The following is a 26861-nucleotide window of genomic DNA, read 5'->3' as shown; positions in this document are numbered from 1 at the left end:
TTGTCCCCATCGCGGTGACACAAGGCAGATGTTCACTCCCAGGGGTCTGTGCCACACCTTTTTGGCAGCCCCAGGGATGGATTTGGAGACAAACCACAACTGCAGCACGTTGGGCTGTCCCCTGTCACTCCCTGACACTCACCCAGGTGGGAACTGGCTGTGGCAGAGGTGGGAAGAGCCAGCAGCACCCCAGAGTGGGGCACAGACCCTGCCCCATAGCATCCCCAGGTGGGACATCGGCCATCCAAGCATCCTCCTGCTCCTCCCCGTGGTCTCTGCTCCCTCCTCGTGAGCCATCAGGTCTAGGATAAGGCTGGAAGGAAGCCATGGCCCTGCTGATGCCCTTCACTCCTGGCTGGCAGTGCCTCACTCCTTCTGGGAAGTTCAGCACCAATGCCAGTGCTGGGAACCCCAAGGGCTGGTGCAGCCTGGAGCCCCCTAGTCTGACTTCCACACATAATCCTGGAGTCCCTGGCAGCTGTGTGACAGGCTGCTCCTGCCTTCAGGAACCTCCAAACCCCGGCAGGAAAGAGGGGCACAGAACAACCTCTGTGCTTTGACCAGGAAAAGGAGCCCTCGGATAAACTCTGTGCCCAACCCTTCCTATCCTGGCCCAGAGGGTGGCTGTGGGATTCTTTAAAATTAGAGGGGTTTGGGCACATTGCAAAAGGTAGGCTTTAAGGACACCAGGATGGTGATTAGAGCTAAGCAGTAGCTATAAGATTTGTCAGCAGAAAAATTATACAAGAAGTAGAAAGAAAGAACAAATAGAACAATAGTCCGTGTATTAACGCTTGGGTAGAACAACTTCCTAAGTCACAGAAAAGTATATCTGATGAGATATTAGGAAGTTCTAGGCTTAATAATGGAGCTCTGTGCATTGTATCTTGAGGCTTACAAGCAAGTATTGTATTCAAAATAAGCAAGCATTGTTTTAACCAAAGGTACGTGTGCTTATAGTGGTTGGATAGAACTACTGTCAATATGCTTTTATGTGTGATTAGTCAAAAAGTTTATAAAATAAATTGTAACATTAAGTTCTTAGTCTGTTGCCTGGATGTAAGCTGCTAGCATCTTCCTGTTGTCATAACCATGTAATGAGACTAATGCTAAAAAAAACCCAGCTCAAAACACATGCCACAGCAATCCCATCCCATGCATAACTTATATATAACCCCCAACCAACAATAGGTGGCTGCAGTGCCAGGAGGGCACAGCCTGCTCCACTTTATGGCCCACTGGGTCCCATGGGGTGGCATCCAGTACATGTGGACAGCAATGCTTTATTTTCTCAGCATCCCAAGGTCACCCTGGAGATGAAGCCACTGGCACAGTGACTCCAGGGATGGGTGCCTGAGCTGCCAGGCCCGGTGTTTCTGGGGAGAGCCACCCTATTTCCTACATCCCAGTGCTGCTCCACTCGGGACCTACCCCAGAGCTCAGCCCATCTGTGCAGAGCAGGAGAAAAATGGCCCTGCCCAAAGCTTGGGATTGTTTCTGACATTCCTCTGCTCCAGCTCCGAGGGGCTGGGCCAGCATTTCCTGCTCTTCTGATCATCCTGGAATCCGAATGATGTTGGGAGGAGGTGGGATAGTTTGCAGGGAAAGAGGAGCATGAGCAGGGCATGTTTCACACAACCAAACCCTTTGCTGGCACCACTTATGGGTTGCATAACCATCCAAAATTGCCTTATTTATCACTGTGGTGTTAAATGCTAAGATCACACTCCACATCCTCTTAAATCTTCAGCTTTTTAGCTGCTCCGAGTCCTTCACCCCTCGCAGATGACAGCCACTTAGGAAAAAGAAATCTTTATTTTATAGGTTTTTTTTGTATACTTGTACACAAGTAAAATAAAATGCATATCTATATATACTGCAATCTTGTGAAGGGGCAGGCAGCATTCTTTAACAAATGCTGCCTGTAAACGTGGTGTGAGGATGAAATGGAGACGGAAAAACTGCAAGAGTCATCAACATAGGATTAAAACAGCATCAAATCCATTACCTCTGCAAATGGGAACCTGCAACATTGTTCAGTGAGATGGTGAGTTACAAACAGATTTTAGACATTCTTTTCAGAGCATTTCTTACACTTCTTTTTTTTTTTTTTTTTTTTTTTTCCTGTAAATAAACCATATTTCTTTACCATCTGCTGTAGCAAAAGCTGCTTTGTGGGCAAGTGCAGTTCTGAAGACCAAAGGTATAATTCACAGGTTTCAGGACAAATAAATTATGTACATCTCAGTATTTGTCTTTTTGTTTTGTTTTTTGTTTGTTTGTTTGTTTGTTTTAATAAAGGCATCCAGTTAAGTTTTGTGTAACAAAGCTTTCTCAGGGTGGATGGGAGTCCTGCTTTTGTTTGCAACATTTATGGAGGTCAGCAAAAGTCGAGTATTAAAGTGTCATCAACCCAGGAAAAGAGTTAATTTTAGCAGAATAACAGTAAGCTCCACACCAAGGGGGGGATCAAAAGGCTTAGGCTGAGCTGTAACGTGGAGCTGTTCCCCTGCTGGGTGAGGCGGCACTGGGCCTTTGATCTGTTCTTTTTAGAGCAGCCCTGCCTCTTTTTGGTTGGGACTGTGGAAGGTTCAATGGGCTCTAGAAATTCGGGTCTCAACTTGGTCAAAGGAGGGTCTACAATGCTGGGGAAGGTCCCAAAGGGGGAATCGTTTATCTGCTTGTTGCTGCCATTTTTGGAAGGGTCCGTCTCCATGTACTTGGGCCTGGACATGTTCTCCTTCTCCTTGAGGTGGTTGTTGGACGAGCGGCTGCTGTGGGAGGAGGGCCCTGCCTTGCCCTTGGCCTCGTAAATGAAAGACTTGTCCATCTCTGGCTGGCAGCACTTGGAGGAGCCGTCGTGGGAGCCCAGCGGGGGCAGCCCCGTCGGGAGCTTCCCCGACCTGGTTTTGGTGCTGAAGACGCTGGTGCGGATCTGGTTGAAGGAGTCCACGCAGCTGTCCAGCTCGGAGCTCTGCAGCCGCTTCAGGTCCCGCCCCGCCAGGCGAGGGGGCAGGTGGCACTCCAGCTCCGAGGAGGAGCCCTTGAACTGCTTAAACCAATTCCAGAGCGAGCGGGCCTGGCAGTCGCAGATCCACTGGTTGCCGTTGAGGCGCAGGTACTGCAGGGACACCAGGGGGGCCATGGTGTCCCCCGTCAGCACGGTCAGGTTGTTGTTGAACAGGTACAAGGTCATCACCTTCCCCAGGTCGTGGAAGGCGCGCCGGTGCACCACGCTCACCCTGTTCTGGTGCAGCAGCAGCCGGTCCAGGTTGATCAGCCCGCGGAAGACGTTCTCTGACAAGCTCTTGATCTTGTTCCCGTGCAAAAACAGGTAGGTGAGGTTCGCCAGGTCGATGAAGGTGTCGTCCAGCAGGATCTGGAGGTTATTATCCTGAAGGTAGAGGTACTGCAAGGAGAACAACCCTCGGAAAAGCCCTGTGGAGAGCTCCAGGAGCCCGCAGCGATCCAGGTGGAGGGTGTGGAGGTGCACAAGCCCCCGGAAGGTGACAGGGTTGATGGATTTCAGGTTCGTGTTGTCGCTGAGGTCCAGCTCCTCCAGCTTGGTGAGCCCGTAGAAGGCCCCAGGCTCGATGAGGCTGATGTTGTTGGAGTGGATCCACAGGATGGTCATGTTGCGGCAGGAGGTGAAGCTGGTGGCCCTCACCAGGGTTATGCGGTTGTTGTGCAGGAAGATGCGCTGGCTCTGGATGGGGATCTCCACGGGGATGGCTGTCAGCCCCTGCTGCTGGCAGCTGATGGTGATCTTGGGCTCACTGTAGCATACGCACGCCCCGGGGCAGGACTCCACTTCTGATGGGATGTTCAAGCAAAGCACCAAAATCAGCAGTTTGCTTCCTGAGGAAGGACAGAGATAGGGTGGGAATTAGGCAGGGTCATGGAGAGCGCTTCTCTTGGCAGAGGAGCCTGAAATTCCCCCTCCGGGTGTGGCACCACCAGCAACAAACAGATGCCAGGGCAGCCAGTGATTAAAATGTAGGATTAAAAACGGGATTCTGCCACTCAGCTCAAGAGCTTAAATCAGTGTACACTTGTAGAGATGAAACCTCAACGCCTCCTCTGCCCTGCATCCTCGGGAGGTGAGAGAGAGGTATCAGCACTTTGGATTTGCACATCCAACACCAGCTCTGTTCCCGAGATCTAACCTGTGAGCAAAGGGACCAAATTCTGGGGCATTTCCCTCTGCCATGGGCATGCCTGGCACAGCTCAGCCACTGGAAAAGCACCTGGGATGTACCAGGAAACCCCAGATCCCATCCCAGCAGTGCCATCAGCTCCTCGCTTTGCCGGGTCACGGAACAACTCTTCCAAACAAGCAGGTGTTCCCACACTGCTGTGTCCCCACACTGCTCTCAAAAAATAACTGTGACTTTCCACAAATAATTTTGGGCTGATTTGATCTCCTGGGAGAAATAACTGTGAGACATTCCCAGAATAACTTTCAGGTCAGACCTGCCTGGAGAAGTCTCAGGGCCAAAAGGATCCTTTCCTTCTCCTGCTCAAAACTTTAAGCCACATATTCCTGCTTCCTCTCTCCCCATATTTTTTTTTTCCTTTGAACCTGTGCAGCCACTGAGGAAGAGGAGGAAACAGCAGGATTTTCCATCCTGCTGTTGTAGGAGAAAGTCACATGCGAGGCTTCATTTGGGGATCCCACCAAGTGTGCAAGGCATGTGTCCCAAGCATGCTGGCAGCCCCATGGGGCTGAAAAACCCCAGAGAGGAACAATTTTTTTCCTGCCCACCCACTTCCCCAGGAGCTGGGCTGTACAGGAATCCCAAGGAAGCATTTTGGTTCACCAAATTCCCGAGCTGGGAATGAGCCTGGAGGGAGGGAAGGTATGGACAGAGCAGCACCTTCTCCAAAGGGCCTTCGAGGGTTCCTGAAGGTCCCACTGAGAGATCTGAGGAGACCCAGGCTGTTCCCTGCTACTGGTGGGAAGGGAGGCAGTGCCAGCAGTGCTTTCCCAGCAATTAGCAGTCAGTAATTAGTCTGATTCCTCCAAACAGGAGATAAAACGAATGGACAGCAGCCAGGGCAGCAGGAGGTTCCATTTGGGAATGCCACATGTGAGCAGAAACAACTGTGACTCTTCCCAGCTCTGCCACAGGGACATTTCTCTCTCAGGATCTTTCATAGAGGTGCACAGAGAGAAAGAAAGAGAAAACAATTTCTATTTCTGCTCTTTGTTTTTCCCATGTGGAATGTGTTTGGAGAATTGTTTACCTGGAGTGATTGCTTGGTTGGATTCTGGTGAGGATTGTTTGAGCCTGATGGCCAATCCAACCCACCTGGGGCTGGACTCTCTCAAACAGGGTCATGAGTTGTAGTGAGTTAGATATGGTAGCTAGTGGAAGTAGTATGTGGTTTTAGTATCTTCCTTTATATAGTACATTAATGTATTTTAGCATAGTTATAATAAAGAAATCATTCAGACTTCTGAACTAGAGTCAGACATCAGCATTTCTTCCCACTGGGTTCACCTGCATTTCCAATACAGCTCCTCACAGCACCTCTGGCCAAAGGACACATCCTGTCCTCCCCATCGCTGGGAATCTGCAGCCCGGGGAAAAGAGCAGCTTTGCCTCTCTTGTGGGAGGGTTTTGCCTCTGTTGTGGAAGGGTTTTTCCTTTGAAAAGCTCAAAACATTTTTCTGGAAGGTTGATGCCTCATTACAAAGTAAGGTGGAAAAACAGAGTGCAAAAAACCATTCAGGAAAGCCCAGTGGAGCAGAATGGGATGAACTGGGGAGACTGGAGCCAAATCCAGCCTTGCAGATTCCCAGGGGGAATCTGAAGGAAGTGGCTGCACCTCCCTTCGAGCCTGGCAGGTGCTGATGTGGCCAATGAAACCACACCAAACACCAACAATAACAGATTTTAATCACATGGAAACCTCACCAAATCTTTACTGAAGGAATAATGATTGGAAAATCTGGGGTGGGAAAGTCTCCTTCCTGCACGAACAGCCCGGGATCTCAGCTTTGGGTGTCAGTGTGGTCAGAACAATTCACCGTGTGTGGTTAATAAATCTGATGTGATCCAATAGTCCAACACAGGCAGGAGACTCCCATATATCATATTCCACAAGGGATAAAAACCCCAGCTCAGCATGCAGAGATAATTGGAGCCTGATGCTATCAGCTGCTGAGCAACCCTGCAAGGCAGAGTTTGAGTGCAGTGTTGTGACACATTTTGGCTGCCTTGTCATGTTTTGACGTGTCACGTCCCATTGCATGAAGCTCAGTAAAATGAGACAACTGAGACTCGGCGCTACAGCCATGGCACACCAAGAGCAGCCTCCTGGGAAATTAAAACAGTGCTGGCGACTCTCTGGCCATCCCTCTGCAGCTGATAATGAAACCCGTGGGCACAGAAACGGGACTTTCTGGAGCCTCCCTTGTCAGCTCCGTCACTGGGGTGATGAGGCCGGGGGTGACACCGGGGCAGCAGGACTCACCTCCTTATGCACCATCCCGCTGTCCCCAGGCTGTTCCTCCCTGCCAGGCCCGGGGACAGCTGGATGCTGCCCCAGTGTCCCAGTCCCAGCTGCTTTGCTGGAATAAATGGGAAACAGCACAGGGAATGCAAAACCCATTCCCAAGCGAGAGGAATCAGAGTGACACCATGCCTGTCCCAACTCCAGCTAAGGGCGCAATAAATCCATGTAAATCCATGTGTATATGGGGAGAGAGCTGCTGGCAGAGGTGAGCCATGAGCATCACCCTGCCCTGTGCCACCCATCCCGACAGCTGAGCGGGCACAGGTGATCCACAGGATCTCTGTTCCCCGGGAAGCTCCCGGGCAGGCAGCAGGGTGCTGCCCAGCTGCTGGCTGTGCCCAGGGCTGGAGCACTGCAGCCCCAGGAGGGAAGGGGCACATCCTGCTCCAAGGCTCGGCCCCCCTGTCCCGCTCCCATGCCCCAGAAGCTGCCAGCAGCGCTGAGTCAGTGGCACTGAGAGCGCTGCCAGCCAGCAGCACTGGGAAATTAATTACAGCAGGGCCAGGCTGTGCGCTTTAATTAGGGACCTGGTGTTCATGAGCTGCTCAGATTAGCTCCTTCCACCGAGACAGTTTCTGTCAATCATCCCCCAAAGCCTTTTTCCAGTGGCTTTCCCACTGTGCAGCCCAGCTGTGTCCTGGCTGATCCATGGCACAGCCCAGCCCCTGTCAGTCCCCAGCTGGGGCAGGGCCAGGGGCAAGGGCAGGAGTGGACGAAGCCATGGGAAGCCAAGGTGACCCTTCTGTCCCCAGCCAGGCTGGTGTGCCGTGACAGAGACCCCAGGGACCCTGCCACGGCTTTTCCTGCTCCTCCAAAACCCTTCTCCAGTGACTGGTGTTCAACCAGCAGCCGTGCCTGGTCTCAGCGTGTCCCAGACCCCAGGGGACACCAAGTGCCATCAGCTACCCACACCTTGCACAGGGATATTTTAATTTGTTTTCCTGGGTTCAGCTCTGGCTGTGAGCTCCTTAGTTTTCCAGGAAACCCCCCCCTGCCCTTGGCCAGAAGGGCAGGAGACATTCAAGGCCAGGTTGAAGGGGGCTTGGGGCAACTTGGGGTAGTGGAAGGCATCAGGGGGTGGAACAAGGTAAGCTTAAAGGTCCTTCCCAACCCAAAGCATTCCAGGATTCTGTGATTCACGCCTGTCAGGGAGGAGGGAGGTCAGAAGATTCCCTGTCTGCCCATTCCCAGAATGTGCCACACTCAGCTCCTGGAGGGGAGCAGCATCCTCCCTTCACCTTCCAGATAAATCCATCCTGACTTCTGTATCTGCAGTGAGCTCCCACCACCAATGGATGCTGGATCCTCCACCTCCAGCTGGACTCTTCCACCTCATCACCCATCTCAGTTCCCACCCCTGAGGAAAAGGCTCTTGGAATGACACCAATCCCCTCCTCTCTTAGCTGAGAAACCATCCCTCCCTCTTCAAGAACATGATTAAAACTTAACCCAAGAGTTCCTGTCAAAAGCAAAACATGAAAGAAATTCCAGAACCTGGAACCTTCAGTCCCTCCAAGACTTTGGCTTTGAGTATAGCATTTGTTCTTCCGGAGCTTTCTTGAAAGCCAGAAAGCTCCTTCAGTGAAGGTGCAGCGCTTCCCCTTTGCCATTCCCCAGTGTTCTGACTCATGGAACTGGAAGCAATTAAAGTGGGTCCATTATCCGCCTCTCGCCGCTCCCCCGGGCCACCGCCTTGTCAAACGTGGCAATTAGAAAGAAAAGGCTCCGGGGGCCTCCAACAGATGCTTTGCAAACTCTTTTTCAGGAGGCCAAAGCGAGCTGCAATGCGATGCCCTTTGCAGAGCCACGGCCTCTCCCCACTGCTCTGCTCTGCTCTGCTCTCGATTGATTTGGAGATATTCTAATGTGCCTTTCCTGCAGTGCAGGGTCAATAATCATCTGGATTCTCTCCTGCTTGGACATAAAGGGAACATTTTACAATACAAAGCCTTTTGCTGATGCACACAGCGTTTCGCCTTTGTTTATAGCAGGGACACACGAATTCCCACTAGGAGTGGGCATCGTTTGAAATTCCGTGGGCATCGTTTGAAATTCCACACTTGGTGCCTCTCGCTTTGTCCTGTGGCCAAAGGTGGGGCTGTGCCTGTGCCACAGGGAAGAGGGCAGCGCTTTGATGCATTTCAAGTGGAGGTGAATGGAGAGGTCAGTGAGGGAGGACAATCGGCTCAGAGTCATCCGGAATTTCCCTCCCTTCTGCTGCGGAGAGGAAGGATGGAGCATGAAGGATGGAGCATGAAGGATGGAGCACGAAGGTGCAGCTGGAGCGGCTCCAGCAGGGAGGAGAGGATGGGGGTGAAGCTTTGCCACCATGAAACACCTGGGAGAGGCACCAGAGTCACATCTGCAGGGCAGAGCGGGTCCCTGCCACCCTCAGGCAGCTGTAGCACAACTTTTTGGGGCTGAAGCAGGTTTTGGGGCACCTCTGTATCTCTATGGGGATTTTGGGGTGTCAGACACCCCTGTCAGGTGGGACAGTCAGCGAGGTCACTGGGGTGGGTGAGCTCTGGGGTTCTGAATCTCTCCCCAGGTTCTCCTGGGGATGCTCCATGTCCAGGGGCTGGAGCTCATACCAAAACACTGCTGATGAATCCCAGCAGCCTGAAAATAGGGAGCTAATTCCCTTCTGGGCAGCCCTGGGGGTCTGAGGCAGCAGGAGTGCTGCGGGCAGGTTTGGCACAGCCCTGCCTGGAGCTGCTGGGATGTGAGCAGCAGCAGGGGCAGTGATTTAGGCACCTGAGCCCCACCTCTGGCTTGTCCCTGATCCCACATCCTCTGGGACTGTATCCAGACTCATTAACCTTTGGGACTGAGGTGCTCTTCCTCGCCTTTGGCAGCACAGCCCCTCTGGAACATCCTGAAGAGGGTTTGAGCAGGGCTGAAAGGTCATTTCTGTAATGCACCCCGGCAGGGAGGCAGGCAATGCATGTGCCATCTCCTCCCTTCGGGTGTTCATCTTCCCCTCTTCAATCACACTCCCTTAATGCGCTTTTAGATTTAAGATTGCAGAGATATTTTGAAGGAAAGAAGGTAAAACCGAGTTACATCTTGTGCAATTCTTCCACTCCATCTCCCCAAACCTCCAGGGGGGTTTGAACGCTGGTTCTTCAGCAGCGCTCGGGGCTGAGCTCCACAGCTCATTCCAGGAGCTCAGGGCAGCACAAACCTTCTCTGGGACAGCTCCATCCTTCCCTGGGATGTGCCAAAGCAGCTCCCACTTGTAGGGCTCCCCATCCCTGCCAGTGCCTCTCCCTCACTCCCTAAATTTTGGCAGCAGCCTGGATTTAGCCTAAGAACATTTGCTCAGGGTTTTGCTTTTGGTGCTTTGCCAGCATTTCCCTGGGCAGCAGCAGGGAGAGGAAGGAGAAGGACAGAGTGCACAGTTTGTATTTCAGCCCATTTGAATGAGAACCCGGTGAGGAGCACAGAAATTAAAAAGTTTCCTCTGTAGCCAAAGGGTTTCCATCCTGCTGAATTCCCAAGGCTTGCTGCAAGGCACGGAGGTGTGAGAGCTGCTCAGCAAAAAGGTCACCAGAACCCTTCTGAGGGAAATATCAAGGGAGTCATCAGGTCCCTGGTTAACAATAACAATTATCAATTATTACAGCCCAGGAGTGCCCTGGGAGGCCAGGGAATGGGAAAAGTCCTGATTTCAATAAAAGAAGGTGAGAAGAGCTGCGGGGAGCCAGGCCAGGGACATTTGGGCTGGGCTGAGGTGGGATCCAGGAGCAGACAGGGGTGGGAATGCAGCTCTAAATAGTGGGAGCGTTTCCCTGGCACCTTCTCCGAGCCCTGGGCAAGCAGTGGCCTGAGGCAGAGCTTCCCTGGCTCCCTACCAGACAGAAAACCTTCTTTCCCCTCCTGGGGATTCTTCCAAGCCTGCTCCCTGTAGGAATGCTGCTCCAGACTTTTTCCTGTACTCCACAGTCGGATACTTGGGGTGCAAGGGCAGCTTGGACCATGGCAGAGGTGCAGATGGGATTGGGCAGAGATTTGGAGGGAATTTTGCAGAAATTCAGATGGAAATTTACAGAGGATCAGATGGAGTTTTGTTGAGGTTCAGAGGGACCATGGCAGAGATTTTAGATGGAATTTCCCAGGTGTAAAGATGGAAAACTGTAGAGCTTCAGGTAGACAAGTGCAGAGGTTCAGATGGAATTTTGCAGATATTCAGATGGAATTTTGCAGATATTCAGATGGAATTTTGCAGATATTCAGATGGAATTTTGCAGATGTTCAGATGGAATTTTACAGAGGTTCAGATGGAATTTTGCAGCGGTGCAGATGGAATTTTGCAGCGGTGCAGATGGACATCTGCAGAGATTCAGATTAACTTTGCAGAGCTTTGGATGGACAATTGCAGAGATTGAGACAGAATTTTGTGCAGATTTCAATGAACAGCTGCAGAGGTTTAAACAAACATATGCAGCAGTTCAGATGGACTTTCACAAGAAGTTTCACAGCTTCTCTGGAAATTCCATTTTAGCACCTTCCCTCCCTCACGGGGAACAATAAATAAGGACTTGGCCAAACACACACAGGTTAAAGATGGTATTTAAAATTATTTTCATGAAATCAGGAATAATCTTTGAGGTTCTTAAGCACTGAAAACCTGACCTAGTTATTCCTGTTTCCTCTGGATAGGCACTGGGAAATCCAATGGTATGCCAGCCCATTTTGCAGTGAGTGCTCCTGCCACTGCTCTGCCCCTCACCTGGTGGGGCTCTCTGTCAGGTCAATCAGCACAAGCAGAATTTCCAGCTGTTCTCACCTAGTACAAAATAAATCTGCATGGTTGCCACCTGACCTCTTCTTATTTGTGGCACATCTTGAAGGGGAAAGCTCCTGACCTTTTAAAGGGAGAAAATTATGAGCTTAAAGTAAAACATGGAGCATTCCTGTGGAAAAGGCCTCTTAGGTGGGTTTATTCCAGTCCTGGGCCTGAGACAGGTCAGCCCTGGTCCTGTCTGTGCAGACACTGCAGCTCTCAGGTGCTGCTGGTCCAGCCAAACTCCCAATATTCCCAATTCCTTCCTCAGAACTGGTTTCCCCGGTGCAAGCAGGAGCGTGGCCCTTTCCAGGAGGTGATTGTGTCTGGAGCTGCAATAATCATGGTCATGTCCAGCTCTCCTGAACACACACTGCAAAGCCCTGTCCTGGAGCCCTCTCCAGCAGTGGGACACCACAGAGCCCCTGCAGCACAGCAGCAGCCTCTGGACTCTGGGGAGCACATGGGATCTGTGGGGATTTGCCTCAGAGCCTTGGTCTCTTGCCAGGTACCAAATTCCACAGCAACAGCAGGAGGAGAGGGCAAAATCTCCAGATTGCCCAAAGCAGGGGCCAGCTGTGCCAAAGGCAGGGACACAGGGCTGTGGGAGCTGGATGAGAGGCACAAAAAGCCCAGTGCCCAAAGAGAAGGTGAAAGCACATGGCCTGGAATGTGCATTTGGAGAACGTGAGGCACTCCTCGGAAATACGGGCACCAAAAGGGGAAGGGAATGGGCAGGAAGGCTGCAGGACGGGGGGAGATCCCTGAAAGTCTGCAGGCAACTGCTGAGCTCTCCACATCCCACTGAATGAACCTTGGAGAGCAGCTCTGAGTAGCTGCTGTGATCCTGGTGCACCTCCCAGGGCTGCACTGGGCACCTGCCAGGCTGGGCCCAGCCACACTGAGCACAGGGAGCCGAGGAGGAGGAGGAGGGAGGGCTCCTTCCTCACAGCCCGGGAGAACCAGATGGATTGGAATGAGTCCATCTTTAAGGTGTCTTCCCACCCAAACCATCCCAGGGTTATATGAAATGTCACAGTTGCATTTTCTCCAAGTGACAGCCACCTGTGGCCATGGTATTGTCACAGCTGTCACAGGATTATGGGATGGTTTGGGTGGGAAGGAACCTTAAAGCCCATCTCATTCCCACCCCTGCCATGGCAGGGACACCTTCCACCATCCCAGGCTGCTCCAAGCCCTGTCCAACCTGGCTTTGGGCACTGCCAGGGATCCAGGGGCAGCCACAGCTGCTCTGGGCACCTGTGCCAGGGCCTGCCCACCCTCCCAGGAAAGGATTTCTTCCCCAGATCTGTCCCTGTCATGCTGCTTTTTGCCAAGAGTCCTGTGGCCAAAACCCACACCCAGCCCAGTAAAGCCAAACCCAGCAGATCCTAAGGGTGAGACCAGAAAAGCTGTTCCTGGTTCCAGCACTCTGCTGAGGACACCCTAAGTCGTCCCCATCCTCATTCCCATCCTATCCAGATGGGATGCATCCAGCACACTGCACAAGCAGCATCACGTGTGATCCTGCCACCATTCCATCCCCACACTGGGAAGAATGAAGTGACAAAATATTCACTGTGAATCACAAGCAGCTCCTCTAGAAGTCGGGATTATCTGTGCCATAGCTGTAAAAAATCAGGCACAAACAGGTGTCCAAAGGAAGGAAATGCAGGTTCCTGAGATGATTTAGGTCTCCCAAGGGGCACAAAGTACCTCAGGAATGCTTCAAAACCTCCTCAGGAAGGAGAATTTCCTGCAGCTCCAAACGTGGCGCTGGTGGCTGCTCTGTGTGTGAGTGACTCAGGGAGAGGAAAGGTGAAGCTCCAGATGGAATTCACACCTGCTCCCCCCCTGCCATCTGGGACTGCACCCCCTGCCAGCTGCAAATCCCACCCCCACAGCTTCTGCAAGAGCCCCCTTGCCCAAGGCAGCATTCTCCTCAGTTTTCCTCTACAATAACATTATTTCAGTTTTTGCTCACAGCCCCAGCTCCTGCAGCCTGTGGAGTGCATGGATGAAGTTTAGGAAAGAGCCTGGAAGGGAAAGTTCTTCCAAACATTCCCCATGGCCCCACTTTGGTGTGTGTGTGGATGCATGTTGGAACTCAAAATGTCCCTCAGACATTTTTGGATGTTCCGGGCCCAGGTCAGAAGCATTTGAGACCCTGGCAGGCAGCTGGAAACAGCTGTGATTTTGGGTTTGAACCATGGAATGATTTACCAACCTGGCAGGAAGAACAAGAAGTCACAAAAGTTTAGATGTTATAGTAGAAGTAGTCACAAAGTAAAGGGAAGAATTTTTGAGGGCTGTACAGGGCGGTTTTAAGTCCTGTACAGGGGGGTTTTAGTTTCATACATGGGGGTCAGAGGTTTAAGATGAAGGGTCCCAGAGGACAGCTGGAAACCACCACAGAAGAGAGCAGGCACAGGGGACTGGAGATCAGATTTCTGTGCCCTGCTCACACCTTGTTTGTCCCCTTGCTGGGCCTGGAGGACCAGAGCTCTCCAGACACCCCCAGGTTTGTCACCTGGAGCAGATGAGGAGCAGAGCTGTGATCTGCGAGGTCTCCACCCCAATGTGTTCTTTGGCAGGCTCAGGACATTCCTCATCACCCCTGGGACACCCTGGCCCCTCCAGCCTGGCCACGCTCCCCCTCTCCCCCCATTTCCCCTTTTCCCCAGCATCTCTCCCAGCTCCTGGCACACATCCCTGGCTCATCCCTTCATTCCCAGATCAAACTGGGACAGGTTTTTGGTACCTGCGTGTCTCAGGTGAGTGCAGCTCACTCAGCCAGGTGGGGAGCACGACACCCACAGCTCTGTAAATAAACATATTCTCTGAAATGTGTTCTCAGAGCCAAGCTGAACAAGGATACAACAGGCTGCTAATTACACAGTTTTTCCTGGGAATCAGGATTTCCCCTGAGCAATGGGGAAAGGATCCTGCAGCCCAGCAGGGTTTGAGTCCCGGTGCTGGGCTGGGCTGCCCTCACCTCACACCCACCCTGAGATGCCACAGAATCCCACCAGGAATTCACACCAGACTTCCATTCCCAAAGTCCTCAGTTCAAGGTGTGAAAAATGCATATTTTATGATTGGCTTTTCACAAATACTATAATAAACATTATATGTGTAATGTTAGAAAGTTATGCTGTATTAATTCTCTTACGTAGTGTGTTAAGTGTAGTTTTAGGTTACAACATAATGTTAAAATAGAGACTGTGTGTGTGTGGGGAGTTTTATTTTAGGGATGAGATACTCACTTTGAGGAACACCTAAATCTTCCAAAGGAAAGAGTTTATGGCTTCTTATCAGAAGAAGCTAATTTCTTCAGGCCTTGCTCAGACTTGAAGACACCAGGGGATTAAAGGAAACAGCTGACCTACAACATACAGAGTTTCTTGTTTAGAATAGAATGTATGCATAACCATGGAGGTGTATGAATATGCAACAAGTGTATTGGTTTAAGGGTGATTCCTTTGTTCACAAGTCATGCTTTTCATGACTTAGTGGCCAAGAGCATCTGGATGTCTGTAATTCTTTATTTTTTATTATCTTATAATTGTCCTAACTCTAAATTTTATTACTCTGATTGTATTATTACTTTTAAAACCATTTTATTATTATTAAACTTTTAAAAATTTAAAAAAACAATTGATTGGCGTTTTTCACAAAGGTCTCATTGCAGGCAGAGAAATGAGAGCCCCCTCCTGCTTTTCACTCCAGATAAATAAAACTCCTGTTCCTCCTGCAGCCTCCCCTCTTCCTTGTGTCCATCCATTTCCCCACTAAGGCATTAAATGTCCATAATCACCTGCCCTCCAATGGGCCTTAAATCAGTTTTAGGCCCCCATTCCCTGCTCCCAGGCCGAGCACCTGCTGGATTAAATTCCCTGTTCCCCTGCTGCCACTCTCCCAGGCAGTTGCAGTTGCTCTGCATTAGAGCCTTGCCTTCAGCTTTATTTGTTTATTTATTTTAAAATCCCAGTCAGATGCCAACTGCATGGGCAGTAATTTATAGCTATTTTCTGGATCATTCATGAAAATAGGGAAATACAGCAGGGTAGAAGCTGAATCCTGCAAAGCTCCTGTGCAAGCAGCTTGTTCTGAACTGATCTTCCACCAACAATCGCATTTTGAGGGCTTTAAGCTGCCTGTTTCTTAATCCATTTAATAACTGTCCATTGATTCCATAGACAGGATATTCGCCACCATGAAAATCGAGCGCCTGACATAAATCTGAATTTATTATGATAATCCAGATCCATGAGCAGAGGCTGGGGGAATTTGTGCACATCTCATCCAGCAGGATATTGCTCCAAGCCTGGGGTTTGCTGGCATCGAGGTGACGCCATCAATAAATAATTGTAACACCAGTACCTTTAAAAGGAACACCAGAAAAAAAAAAAAAAAAAAAAGAAGACAACTGGGTTTAGAACTGGGTTTAGAAAAAAATTCTGAGAAATATAGCAGTGGAAATTATTGGTGTTTCATGGAATTGTAGAATCAGTAAGGTTGGAAAAGCCCTCTAAGATTTCCAAGTGTCAACCCAGTGCCACATCCCCAGCTGCCACAGGGACATGTTTCTGGAGCACTCCCAGGGATGGTGACTCCTTGGACAGCCTGGTCCAGTGCTTTCCCAGGCATTTTTCTCTGGATTTCTGTGCCTTTGGTCCTTGGCTCTGTTAACATCTCCCCTTTCTCCACAGCACAGATCCTGAGCTGAGCAGCCTCTCCTCACCTCCAGGACTTTCACACTTGCTGCTTCCAACCTTCCCTGGCCTTTCCTGCCTCTGGAATCCTCTTGTTTTCAGGTTTTTAAGGAGTTAGAGCCAGGATCTTGTCAGCAAGTTCAGGCCACGCTCCCACACACACTCCTCAGAAAGGGCTGGAGCATCCATCCATGTGGGATTATTGTCCATAAAGCAGCCTGGTGGATGGGCTGGATCCCAGCTGGGTGTCCCTCTCCACACTTGTTTGAGCATTCCGGATCATTGCAGAGGACAGAAAAGATTTCCTTGAAAAAAACAGTATTTTCTCCGTCCCATGGGAGCCATTTGTCCCCAGGACTGGGCATTGCTGTCCCCCATCCAGCCCTGGTGGCAGAGCCACGTGTCCTTCCCCTTCCCCACCACAGGCTCAGCCCGTCCTGACCTCAGCCCTGGGGCTCATTTCTCAATCAAAGGAACCAAACCAGGAATTTGATTGAAGACAATCACCACCCCATAGCCTCAAATGTCCAGGGGGACAGAGAATTCCCCCCCTGCAGGTGCCTCCCTCCAGCAGAGCCCTTCCAGAACAGCAGGGATCTCTTCCCATAAGTGCCTGTTAATATTTCATGGGACTAAGTGAATTTCTTTCCGTTTTATTTGACATCTTTTTTTAATTCACCTCCTGCAGCACGAAAGGGAGACCAAGGCACAGCTGCTGATGTGGGGGAAATAGGAATAATCTCGTCAAAGGAATGAACTCAAGTGAAAAAAAGGAAGAAATTGGTCAAAGTATGAATAGAAATTACAGCAGAATCACAGAAACACCATTGGGAAGATCAAACATGCAGGAGCAATAACATCAGGCAACAAAATGGCACTTCATAGGTGCCATATATTAATTTCCAAGCAGAATATCCCATCTCTTCCAGCCTGGAAAAGCCTAATCCCAGCATATTCACAAGGGTTTTTTTGGTTTTCTTTTTTTTTTTGGGGGGGGGAGTATTTCTCATATAATGCAAGTCAAGGAAAAAGAAGAGTAAATTTTGTGGATTTGAAGACAGAAAAATCCCCATCTCCTCATGTTCTCCTGCTCCTTTTCCTGGCAAAGTGAAAGCCAACTCTCCTTTCCCTGGGGAAATGATTTGTGCAGCTTCTGCCAGGAGCCAGGACAAGGAGCACAAACCCTGCTGGTTCCAGCAGGAGCTCTCCAGACATCACTTCCCAAAATGTTCTTGGTGCTAGCCTGGGTTCCCAAACCTGCTCAGTACTCCCACCTCTCAACCCCAAAACCACCAAAAGTGTCCAGCAAATCCCCTCCCAGCCTCACGGGGGGCATGGTGGGACCTCTCAGAGGAAAAGCAGGAATGCTTTGGAGTGAAGCTGGGAATTCCAAATTGTGGCTGCTTCTGATGCTTCTGTCTCTGCCTTCCCTTCCTGGAGGACTTTTCCAGAGCAAATTCAGCCAATGTCCCCTCAGTTCCAGAGCCCAAATCCCAGATCACTGCTTGTGGAAATGTTTCCTCCCAGGATGTGATGCTGCTGGTCCTGCTTCACCACCTTGGCCTCTTCCTTCCTGCTTTTCTCCTTAGCTGTTATTTGGGGTGACACCCCCCTCACACCCCCCTTTTTCTGAAAACAGCCCAAACTCTTCCCCTGTGCACAGCCTGCTCAGAGCCACACGGGGCTCTGCAGGAAGGTGACAGCAAATCAGGGTGACAAAGAAACCAGGGGCAAATTCTGCTCTGTTTTGTGCAAGTCCTGGGCTGATCCCACAGAGTGGGGGACCAAGGGAGGGGATTCTGTCCCTCTGCCCTGCTCAGGTGAGACCCCACCTGCAGAGCTGCCCCAGCCCTGGGCAGGCACAGGAGGGACCTGGAGCTGCTGGAGAGAGCCCAGAGGAGGCCACAGAGATGCTGCAAGGGCTGGAGCCCCTCTGCTCTGGAGCCAGGCTGGGAGAGCTGGGGGTGCTCACCTGGAGAGGAGAAGCTCCAGGGAGAGCTCAGAGCCCCTTGCAGGGCCTGAAGGGGCTCCAGGAGAGCTGGAGAGGGACTGGGGACAAGGGATGGAGGGACAGGACACAGGGAATGGCTCCCAGTGCCAGAGGGCAGGGATGGATGGGATATTGGGAATTGGGAATTGTTCCCTGGGAGGGTGGGCAGGCCCTGGCACAGGGTGCCCAGAGCAGCTGTGGCTGCCCCTGGATCCCTGGCAGTGCCCAAGGCCAGGATGGACATTGCGGCTTGGAGCAGCCTGGGACAGTGGAAGGTGTCCTTGCCATGGCAGGGGTGGTATTTAAAAGGTCCCTTCCAACCCAGACTGTTCTGTGGTTCCCTGAGTGAAGCAGCAGCAGTGACCTGGGGGACAAGGGGGCCTCTGGCAGTGGCAAATGTCCCCAGGAGCTGCCAGCAGCTGAACTGCAGCTGCCACTGCCCCTCTGCAACTCCTCCAGCTCCCTGGGAAGTTTAGGTGTGAAATTGAGATGAAATTCCAGGTACTTTTCTGGCACATGAGTTCTCTTGCACCCAGCAGTGTGAGGGTGCACATTTCCATCCCCAGGTGCCGGTGGAGCACACAGGGTTTGCTTGGCCAGCTGGGCATGGGGAGGCTTCCAGAGGTGTCCAGGGCTGTGTCACCATCCCCTAACCATTCCTAAGGCACCCAGGAGCACAATGGAGGGAGATCTGTTTGTTTTATCCTTCCAAACCCGGCCTGAGGGACAGCCCTGTCCCCTCCCCTCAGCTGCAGCATCAGCAGCTCCTTCCTGACACCTCTGCTGGACTGGGGGAACCACTGGTCTGTTCTTCTTGTGTTAAGGATGGATGAATGAAGTGATAACATTTCTTAGGCTTTTAGAAGGTAAAATGTTGTGTTTATTAGATTACCTTTTTTTATAGATAGTTCTGACAAAGCTGGACTTGATTTGTTCTTAATTAATAGTTCTTATACTATTGGTTAATTGGGAATAACTTTTTTTTTTTTTTTTGTATACATCTTACACGTAAACAACATGTTTAAAACACTTGTTGTAAAGATTAAAGATTGTTTTAATTTTTTTCTCTGAACTTTCTCAGACCTTCCCAGAGTAGTGCCTGGGACAGTTCATCTGACTCTTTCTCTGGCCAGTGTCAGCATCCACACCGGTCCACATCATTCCCTAGAGGAATCCCTTCTTCTGCCTGGCAGATCCCAGCTCAGCGTTCAGTGGCTGCTGGATGGAGAGGACACGAGCTGTGACAGGCCACTGGGACCACCATCACACCCAGCTCATCAGAACTCTCCTAATGATCTAAGGAGAAGGGTGGGGAATAGCAGGTTAATTGACTGCCCCTCCTGAGCTGGGGAAGGTTTCAGCCTCAGTGGGGATGGATAAATGACAGGGAGGGCTGTGGCAAGAGCTGGCAGATTGTTCTGGGCTGGAAAACTGTTCCTTGTGGGGAAAATGAGCCTCCTTCAGCTCGTCAGGAAGGGGAGAGGCTGGAGATAAAAGAGCTGCGTGTGAGGAGCTGCCAGGAGCTGAGAGGTGATGCCTGGTAATGAGAGAGGGAAGAGCTGGGGCACTTGGGAGGGACTTTTTTGCTCTGAGCTTCTGTTGCCAAATGTTCCTCCTTGCCTGGGGCTCCTGGAGCCGATCAGAAAGAATCCAATTGTTATTGATCCCTGTTCCAGCAGCTCTGAGGGGCTGATGTTCTTCCTCAACCAAAACACCAAGAAACGCAAAGACAGGGGGAGAGAAAGAGCTTTATCCACAGGCGAAGTTGGAGCAGCACAGGTGGAAATGTCTTAATTGTGTGTCCGAGGAGCTGGTGGATCCTGGGAATACAGGATGGAGGAGCGTGGGACAGTGAATTCACTAAGCTGGAGGAGGAGCTCCAGGACTTCCCGGGCTCATCACCAAGGAGATATGCAAAGAGAGCAGAGAAAAATAATTGTGACCTCTCCAGTTCAAATGTACCTCCTCACTGAGCTGTGCCATGACAGGGAAGCCTGTGTGGGATGGTACCACAGGGACACAGTACGGGACCACCAGAACAACCCCTGGCAGCTTGCAAAGAGCTGGGAAACCAAAAAAAACCCAGGAAATTATGGGGAAAATAGTCCCAGCTTAAAGTCTGTGTCACACTGGGATGCTGCAACTGGCAGTGTCCAAGGCCAGGTTGGACACTGGGGCTTGGAGCACCCTGAGACAGTGGAAGGTGTCACTGCTCATGGCAGGGGTGAAATTCCATGATCCTAAAGGTCCCTTCCTACCCAGACCATTCTGGGATTCTGTGATTTGGCTGTAAAATCATCCCTCAGACCAGCACAGCACCACAGGGCAGACTGCTATTGGTTATTTGGCCTCCTTTTTGTCATCCCTATCCAAGGGAACGGAAGGAAAGGACGGTTGGTGCTCCACAAAAAGAAATATTTCAGGAGAAAAAGCTTGGAGAAAAGGGGATAACAAAATGTCACCTTTCCAAGGCAGAAATGTGGGCAGAGTGTGTCTGTCCCAAGTTCTGTTCTCTCCAGAGTCAGAACTTCCCTGGAATCCTCCAGCTTAAACCAGCTGCAGTCCAAGTGCTCTCTGAAACCACAGCAGTGAAAGACTAAATGACTTAAACCCTTTGCTAAAGGCAGGGACTTCAAACAAGAGGGAGAAGACATTCAAGACAAATGTGGAAGTCTGACTGCTTAAAACAGCTCCTGAAGAGCAGAGACGAGGCAATAAAGCAAGCTTTGAGGGAAAAAAAAAAAAAAAAAGGTGTTAAGGCTTGAGAGCAGCATTAATGCACAAAATCAAAGCATTTTCTCTAAGCTGTCAAAATAATCCCTGGACGTTGGGAGGAGCAGCCCCACAATTGGAGAAAGAAGGGATCCCTCCTGCCTGGGGGTGGGAATTCAACCGTTCCTGACAATCACAATAGGAGCAAAGCCCATGGCTGAGTGGCATTTACAGGAGACTGAGAAGAAAATCTAAATGAGAAAGAGAGAATTGAAAAGCCCCGGCAAGCAGGGACACAAAAGGTTTCTGTTGAGATGCTTGTAAGCCTTGGCGCATCTGAGACGTGCAGAAATTAATAAATCAGTGGTTTAGGGCTCTGATTTAAAAAATAAACCCATATATAAATAAGAGGTTGTCAGCTCCCGAGCATTGTTTGAATCCACGTTGTGTCACCACTGATCAGATCTACCCAGCAGGAGCAACTCAGCACCACAGTGAAATTAAAGACAACAGGCAAGAAATCAGCATTTCTGATTTATGAGCTTTTTATAAACCCAGTAATCTGAGAGGAGAAACCTGCCGGGGTAAGAGGGACAGACCAACGGGCTTCGGCCAAGTTTGGCTTGGGGTGGAGCTCCTGGAGCTGGGCAAGGGCCTGGAGCATCTCCCTGCCCAGGAAAGGCTGAGGGAGCTGGGGCTGCTCAGCCTGGAGAGAGCCCAGTGAGAGGGGCCTCAGCCCCGGCTGTCCCTGGGTGAACCTGTGTCCCCCTGTGTGTCCCTGTCTGTCCCAGTCTGTCCCAGTCTGTCCCTGTCTGTCCCAGTCTGTCTGTCCCAGTCTGTCCCAGTCTGTCCCAGTCTGTCTGTCCCAGTCTGTCCCAGTCTGTCCCAGTCTGTCTGTCCCCATGTCCCCCAGTCTGTCCCAGTCTGTCCCAGTCTGTCTGTCCCAGTCTGTCCCAGTCTGTCCCAGTCTGTCCCAGTCTGTCTGTCCCCGTGTCCCCCAGTCTGTCCCTGTGTGCAGCACTCAGAGCAGCCCCAGGCTCTGCTCCAGCCCCAGCCATGGCCCCAGAGCCCCGGGCAGGGCTGAGCCCAGGAGCTGCCCCTGCCCAGGAGGCAGAACTCCTGCCCTGGGCAGTGCCAGCCCTGCCAGAGCCCAGAGAGGCTGTGGGGTCTCCTCCTGGGGCCATGGCAGAGCTGTGAGCACAACCTGAGTGCCCTGAGCTCTGGGATGGCCCTGCTGGAGCAGGGAGGTGCCCCAGGGACCCGCCGGGGTCCCTCCAGCCTGACCCATCCAGGGGATCCTGTAACTGTGGCTTTGGAGAGTCTGGGAATGTGGGGCACTTTAAACAATGTCCAAATTGCTGTGATGGAGCAGAGGATCCCACCCAGCTGCTTTCCAGAGAGTGGAATACCAGCTGAAAGGGCACATCCCCACTTCTGCCTCTTCTGCATTTTCCTGAGGTGTGGAGCTGGAGGCCGGGATGGATTTTCCATCCCTCCCCGTGTCCCTGGGACTGTGGGGAATGACAGCAGGAGGAGGGCAGGGGCCAGGGCTCTGCCTGAGGCCATTACCAGCATCTGCATGAAGGCCCAACCTTTAAGAGGAATGGTCAGATCTGACCTTCAGCTGCAATCCCTGCCCCGAAATCCCCCCGAGGAAGCACAAACAATGTGACATTTCAGAGCCTCTGCGGCCACTCTGACATTACAGAGAGAGAAAACAACTTCTGACTGCAAGGGGAGCTTGCATCAGCTGCAGACACCTGGGCTGAAGGGAACACCAGGGCTGGGGTGGCAGTGTGGGCTGAGGAAGGGCTGAGCTGGGCACAGCTGCCAAGCACAGCACAGACAATCCCAGATGCTGATGGGCTCCGTCCCTATGCAAAAATGAAGATGTAAATTGAGGGATTCTTGCTTATGAAGAGATCGAATCATTTCAGACACTGTTAACAGCAGCACCCTGGATGAGTCAGGTTGGAGGGACCCCAGATACTAGGAAAATGGGAAGGTGAATTAAAAGTGTGGAAGGCAAAGCCCCTGGGTGTAAATCATGATTTTTTTCACAACCAAGCCCCTCCTGGACGATCAGCTGCTGCTCTGCCCCAGCACCCCAGCTCTGCACACACACTCTCACTCACTCCCACAGCTGCTGGGTGAGAAGAGCCATCCCTCAGGTGCTCTCCAAGGCACATAAATCCGGGGAGCAGAGCTGTCAGATCCCATGTACAGGTTAAAAACCACCAGTTTCTTGCAAAAGACAGCCCCTGCACTGATTCACAGTGCTAATGTTGATGCAGGAGCATTACAGCATGAGGAAGAGGCTCCTGCACAGCCCTGGTGTCCTGTGAAACTCCGTCTCTGCACTTCCCAGGCAAATTCCCAAGCTTAAAGCTGTGCCTGTGCATCCCTGAGCATCTCAGTGCTCGGTGGGAGCCTCCAGAGAAAGAGGGGCCACTGAGCATGGAACTGTCCAGCTCACAGCCACATCCAAGTGGATTTGAGAGCAGCAAATGGGCTGGGTCAGGAACCTTGTCAAGAAGGACTGGAAATTGAAACAGTTCTGCCATGACAAATACAACCAGAGCTTGCAGAAAATGAGGCAGGAGATGAACTCGGGAGCAGGACAGAGAGCAGAAGGAGGTTTATTTCAGGCCCTGCTCTGAGGACTGTTCCTGTATCTGACATGACACAGCTGGGAATTAAAAACCAGAAATGCTCTGCTGAGAAGAGGGGGGGAAAGGGTTCCTTCCCCCCCTGCCTGCTCCTGCTATCCTCTGCTTGCTCCCTCGGGATCCCTGCACTGCTGGATGCGTGTGGGATGGGAAGGAAGAGCTGCAGATCAGCACTTCCCTTCCCTCTCCCTTCCCAGCTGTCCATCTCAGGGTGGCTGCTGGCAGCAGCCTGGACCTCAAATCTCCAGCCTCTGCCTTGGCTCCCCCACTTGTGAGCCTGATGGCAAAGCTCAGGGAGGTGTCACCATCAAACTGCCACCAATTATTTGGAGTTTAGTCTTTGCTGATTCCTGGTCCACCTGGAGCACTGCATCCAGCCCTGGGCCCAGCACAGGAAGGACCTGGAGCTGCTGCAGAGAGCCCAGAGGAGGCACCAGGGATGCTGCAAGGGCTGGAGCCCCTCTGCTCTGGAGCCAGGCTGGGAGAGCTGGGGGTGCTCACCTGGAGAGGAGAAGCTCCAGGGACACCTCAGAGCCCCTTGCAGGGCCCAGGAGCTGGGCTTGGTACGGTGAGCATGACCAGGTTTGGGCACACTCAGTGTGGAAAAATAAGAAATACTTCAGTGAAAAGTGCCCCAGAGAGAGCGAGGTCAGCAAGGGTTTGTCATCCTCAGACATGGTTTTCCTGACAGCTGCCACTCAGCTCTGCTCTCCCTGTGCTGAACTCCAGCTCCTGCTCCCCTTTCTGCACCCCAAAAATCGCCCCAGCCTGTCAGAAAGCCACAGCTGCAGGTATGATATCCTGGGGGACAGATGACATTTATCACCACTCCCCTGACATTACAGACAAGAGGGAACTCTGAAATGCTTTTAAAGCAGGAGAATTCCGAGAAGGAACTCCAAACATCACCTGTGGTTTCCTTGACAGAGGCTGAGCCAGGGGATGACTCCCCCCAGGGAGATTACAGAGCTGTCACTCCCTGCCAGCAGGGCAGGGAAATGATGGGCTCAGGCTGCTGGGGAGTGTCCGTGTTCTGTTAAACACAGGCTGCTCCATCCCTGCTCCTCGGGCTCGGGAGAGAGGCAGGGAGGGGCAGGAGCCCCCTGAGCCCAGCCCCAAGGCAGGGATGGGAGTCACTCCCACGCTGCAGCTCTGGCCACATTTCAGGGTTTGCACTGATCTCAGGGTGCTGAGCACACTTTCTGAGGTGCCAGCTTCTGCATTTGGGGCTCCTCACAACTGCCTTTACAATGCTGTTTTATTTTTCTGGCAAAGAAGATGAAAACACGGATTCTACCCAAACCTCAGCGAGAAGAAGGGGTACAAAATATCCCAAACTGTGTTCTCTGGGAATCTCCTTCCCTGTTCCTGAGGTTTGCAGCTGTTTGCAAACAGGGTGGATGAGGAAAGGCTCAGGGCCAGGCTCCCAAATCACACCACCCCTGCAGAGAGCAACACCCCTTCCTCAGCAGCAGGGCACCATTTTCCATGATTTTCTGATTTTGTGTGGGCTCCAAGCACGGCAATGTGGAAAGAGCAGAAGGGCTCAAAACCAGAGCCTGAGCACTGAAGAGGAGGGTGTGGAAGGACAGGGAATGGTGTGGAAGGACAGGGAATGGTGTGGAAGGACAGGGAATGGTGTGGAAGGACAGAGGATGGTGTGGAAGGACAGAGGATGGTGTGGAAGGACAGAGGGTGGTGTGGAAGGACAGGGAAGGGTGTGGAAGGACAGGGAAGGGTGTGGAAGGACAGGGAAGGGTGTGGAAGGACAGGGAATGGTGTGGAAGGACAGGGAATGGTGTGGAAGGACAGAGGACGGTGTGGAAGGACAGGGGATGGTGTGGAAGGACAGGGGATGGTGTGAAAAGCCAGCAGAGAGGGAGGACAATGCCGACAATCCTCCAGCACAGCTGAGCTCCAGGCTTGGCCCGCGGGCTCTGATTTACAGGGCTGTGCCTTCTGGAGTGCAGATGACCAATAAGTGCTCGTCGCTTTTAAGAAAGCCCTTGTGCCTCGCAATAACTCAGCGCTGATTGCCCGCATTTCCTTAAAAGAGCTCATTTAGGGTTGATTTAAGCACTCCTGGGGAGGGCAGGCAGGCGGGGGGAGCTGATTTACCGAGCTGGAGTAGCCGCAGAGGCAGCTCAGGCGCTCCTGCCTGAAATGTGGGACTGGCTGGAGATCCAGGGACGCCCCAAAAAGGCTCCTGGAGCTGATCCAGGGAAGGCTGAATTCTTGTCCCCCTTTTCAAGGGCCAGCTGTGGTTCAAGCATGGATTTGCTGTGCCCCACAGATGCCAGAGATCAAGTGGTGTTTGTAGCTGCATTTCACCACTCGGATTTGGGGCAGGGCATCAGTCTGGGCTCCAGACTATGAGGCACTGCTGCTCAGGAGGGAACACCGTGCCCTGGACTCCACTGAGGGCAGAGGTGACCTGCAGGGACTTGCAAATTATCAAATGAACACTGGACAAGGAGATTGGATGCACACATCCCCATGGGGCTGATCCCTCTTTTTTATTTTTTTTTTTTTCAGTGACACCTGTTATAGATGCATATTATAATATTGGCTTTTCACAAATATTAAAATAGATTTTATATGTGCCATGTCAAAGTAGCTTTGTTGTAAATATACAGTTTTGATTTCTGTTGTTAATTAAGCTTAGTGAAATAGCTGATATCAGTGTGCTTGTGTTAATTGCTGCTGGGGTGAGATAAAATCCACTGAACACAGGATGAGGACACCTGTACAGATCTGCCAACCCTCAGCACTGATATTGGTCTGAAGGCAGTGTGGGGCAGGGCCCAAAAACTGGAGGTGATGAGGATGGACCAAAAGCACAGCCAAGGAATCCACATGCTGTAAAAAGTGGAACTGAGGAAGAGCCAGGCCAAACAGTTCTTGGAACATGGAAACTGGTCTGGGGAAAAGTTTACTGTGCATAAGGGTCTGTGAATATGCAACAGGCTGATGGAAGGGAAAAGGAATTGAAGGGGTACCCCAAAGGTAACAGGGTGGTCTGGGCTGAGTGCCCAGATGCACCGGCCCTAATAACCTTTGCTCTGTGCTCCTTGTCTCCTATTGTCCTTTATTGAACTTTCTGAATGCTCTCAGGAGAGTGAAGGTGTTTGTCACACACTCCCGCAAGAGCCTCCAATGAGGCCCTGAGGGGAAGGGGAGAGGGGGGGGTTTGCCCCTGTTTTGCCCCTGTTTTACAAAGCCCCCTCCCCGTCTCTCCTGGCTCTGCAGAGAGTGGGACAGCCCTGGCAGCAGAGGCTGGCAATGTGGGCAGGCAAAGCCCCCATGGGTTCGCCATTCCCGAGCTCTCAGGGCATTCCTGCCACGCCAGAGGTGTCCGAGGATGACAGGAAAATGATGCCCAGGGCTGGCCAGCTCTTCCTCTCAGCCACAGCCTCTGACAGCCCCAGGAGCTGCCTGGCAGGTCCCTGCCGTGCTCCTGGCAAAAG

General features: G+C 51.7%; 1 protein-coding gene and 1 long non-coding RNA gene across 2 annotated transcripts in view; one reads left to right on the top strand and one right to left on the bottom strand.

Moving 5' to 3' along the window:
* Positions 1-26861, top strand: part of LOC121470758 (uncharacterized) — a 152987-nt gene that overhangs the window by 61792 nt on the left and 64334 nt on the right. The gene's annotated exons all lie outside the window — the stretch shown is intronic.
* Positions 1797-26861, bottom strand: part of RTN4R (reticulon 4 receptor) — an 84684-nt gene continuing 59619 nt past the window's right edge. Inside the window, exon 2 of the mRNA XM_002187849.6 lies at positions 1797-3858. Coding sequence (XP_002187885.1) covers positions 2432-3858 — 1427 coding nt within the window. The 3' untranslated portion in view covers positions 1797-2431. The remainder of the gene's footprint in view (positions 3859-26861) is intronic.

The sequence above is a fragment of the Taeniopygia guttata genome, chromosome 15, assembly GCF_048771995.1.
Source record: "Taeniopygia guttata chromosome 15, bTaeGut7.mat, whole genome shotgun sequence".
In the NCBI taxonomy this organism is placed as follows: domain Eukaryota; kingdom Metazoa; phylum Chordata; class Aves; order Passeriformes; family Estrildidae; genus Taeniopygia; species Taeniopygia guttata.
Note: the sequence above shows the minus strand (reverse complement) of the source record. Positions and strands in the feature narration are given on the sequence as shown.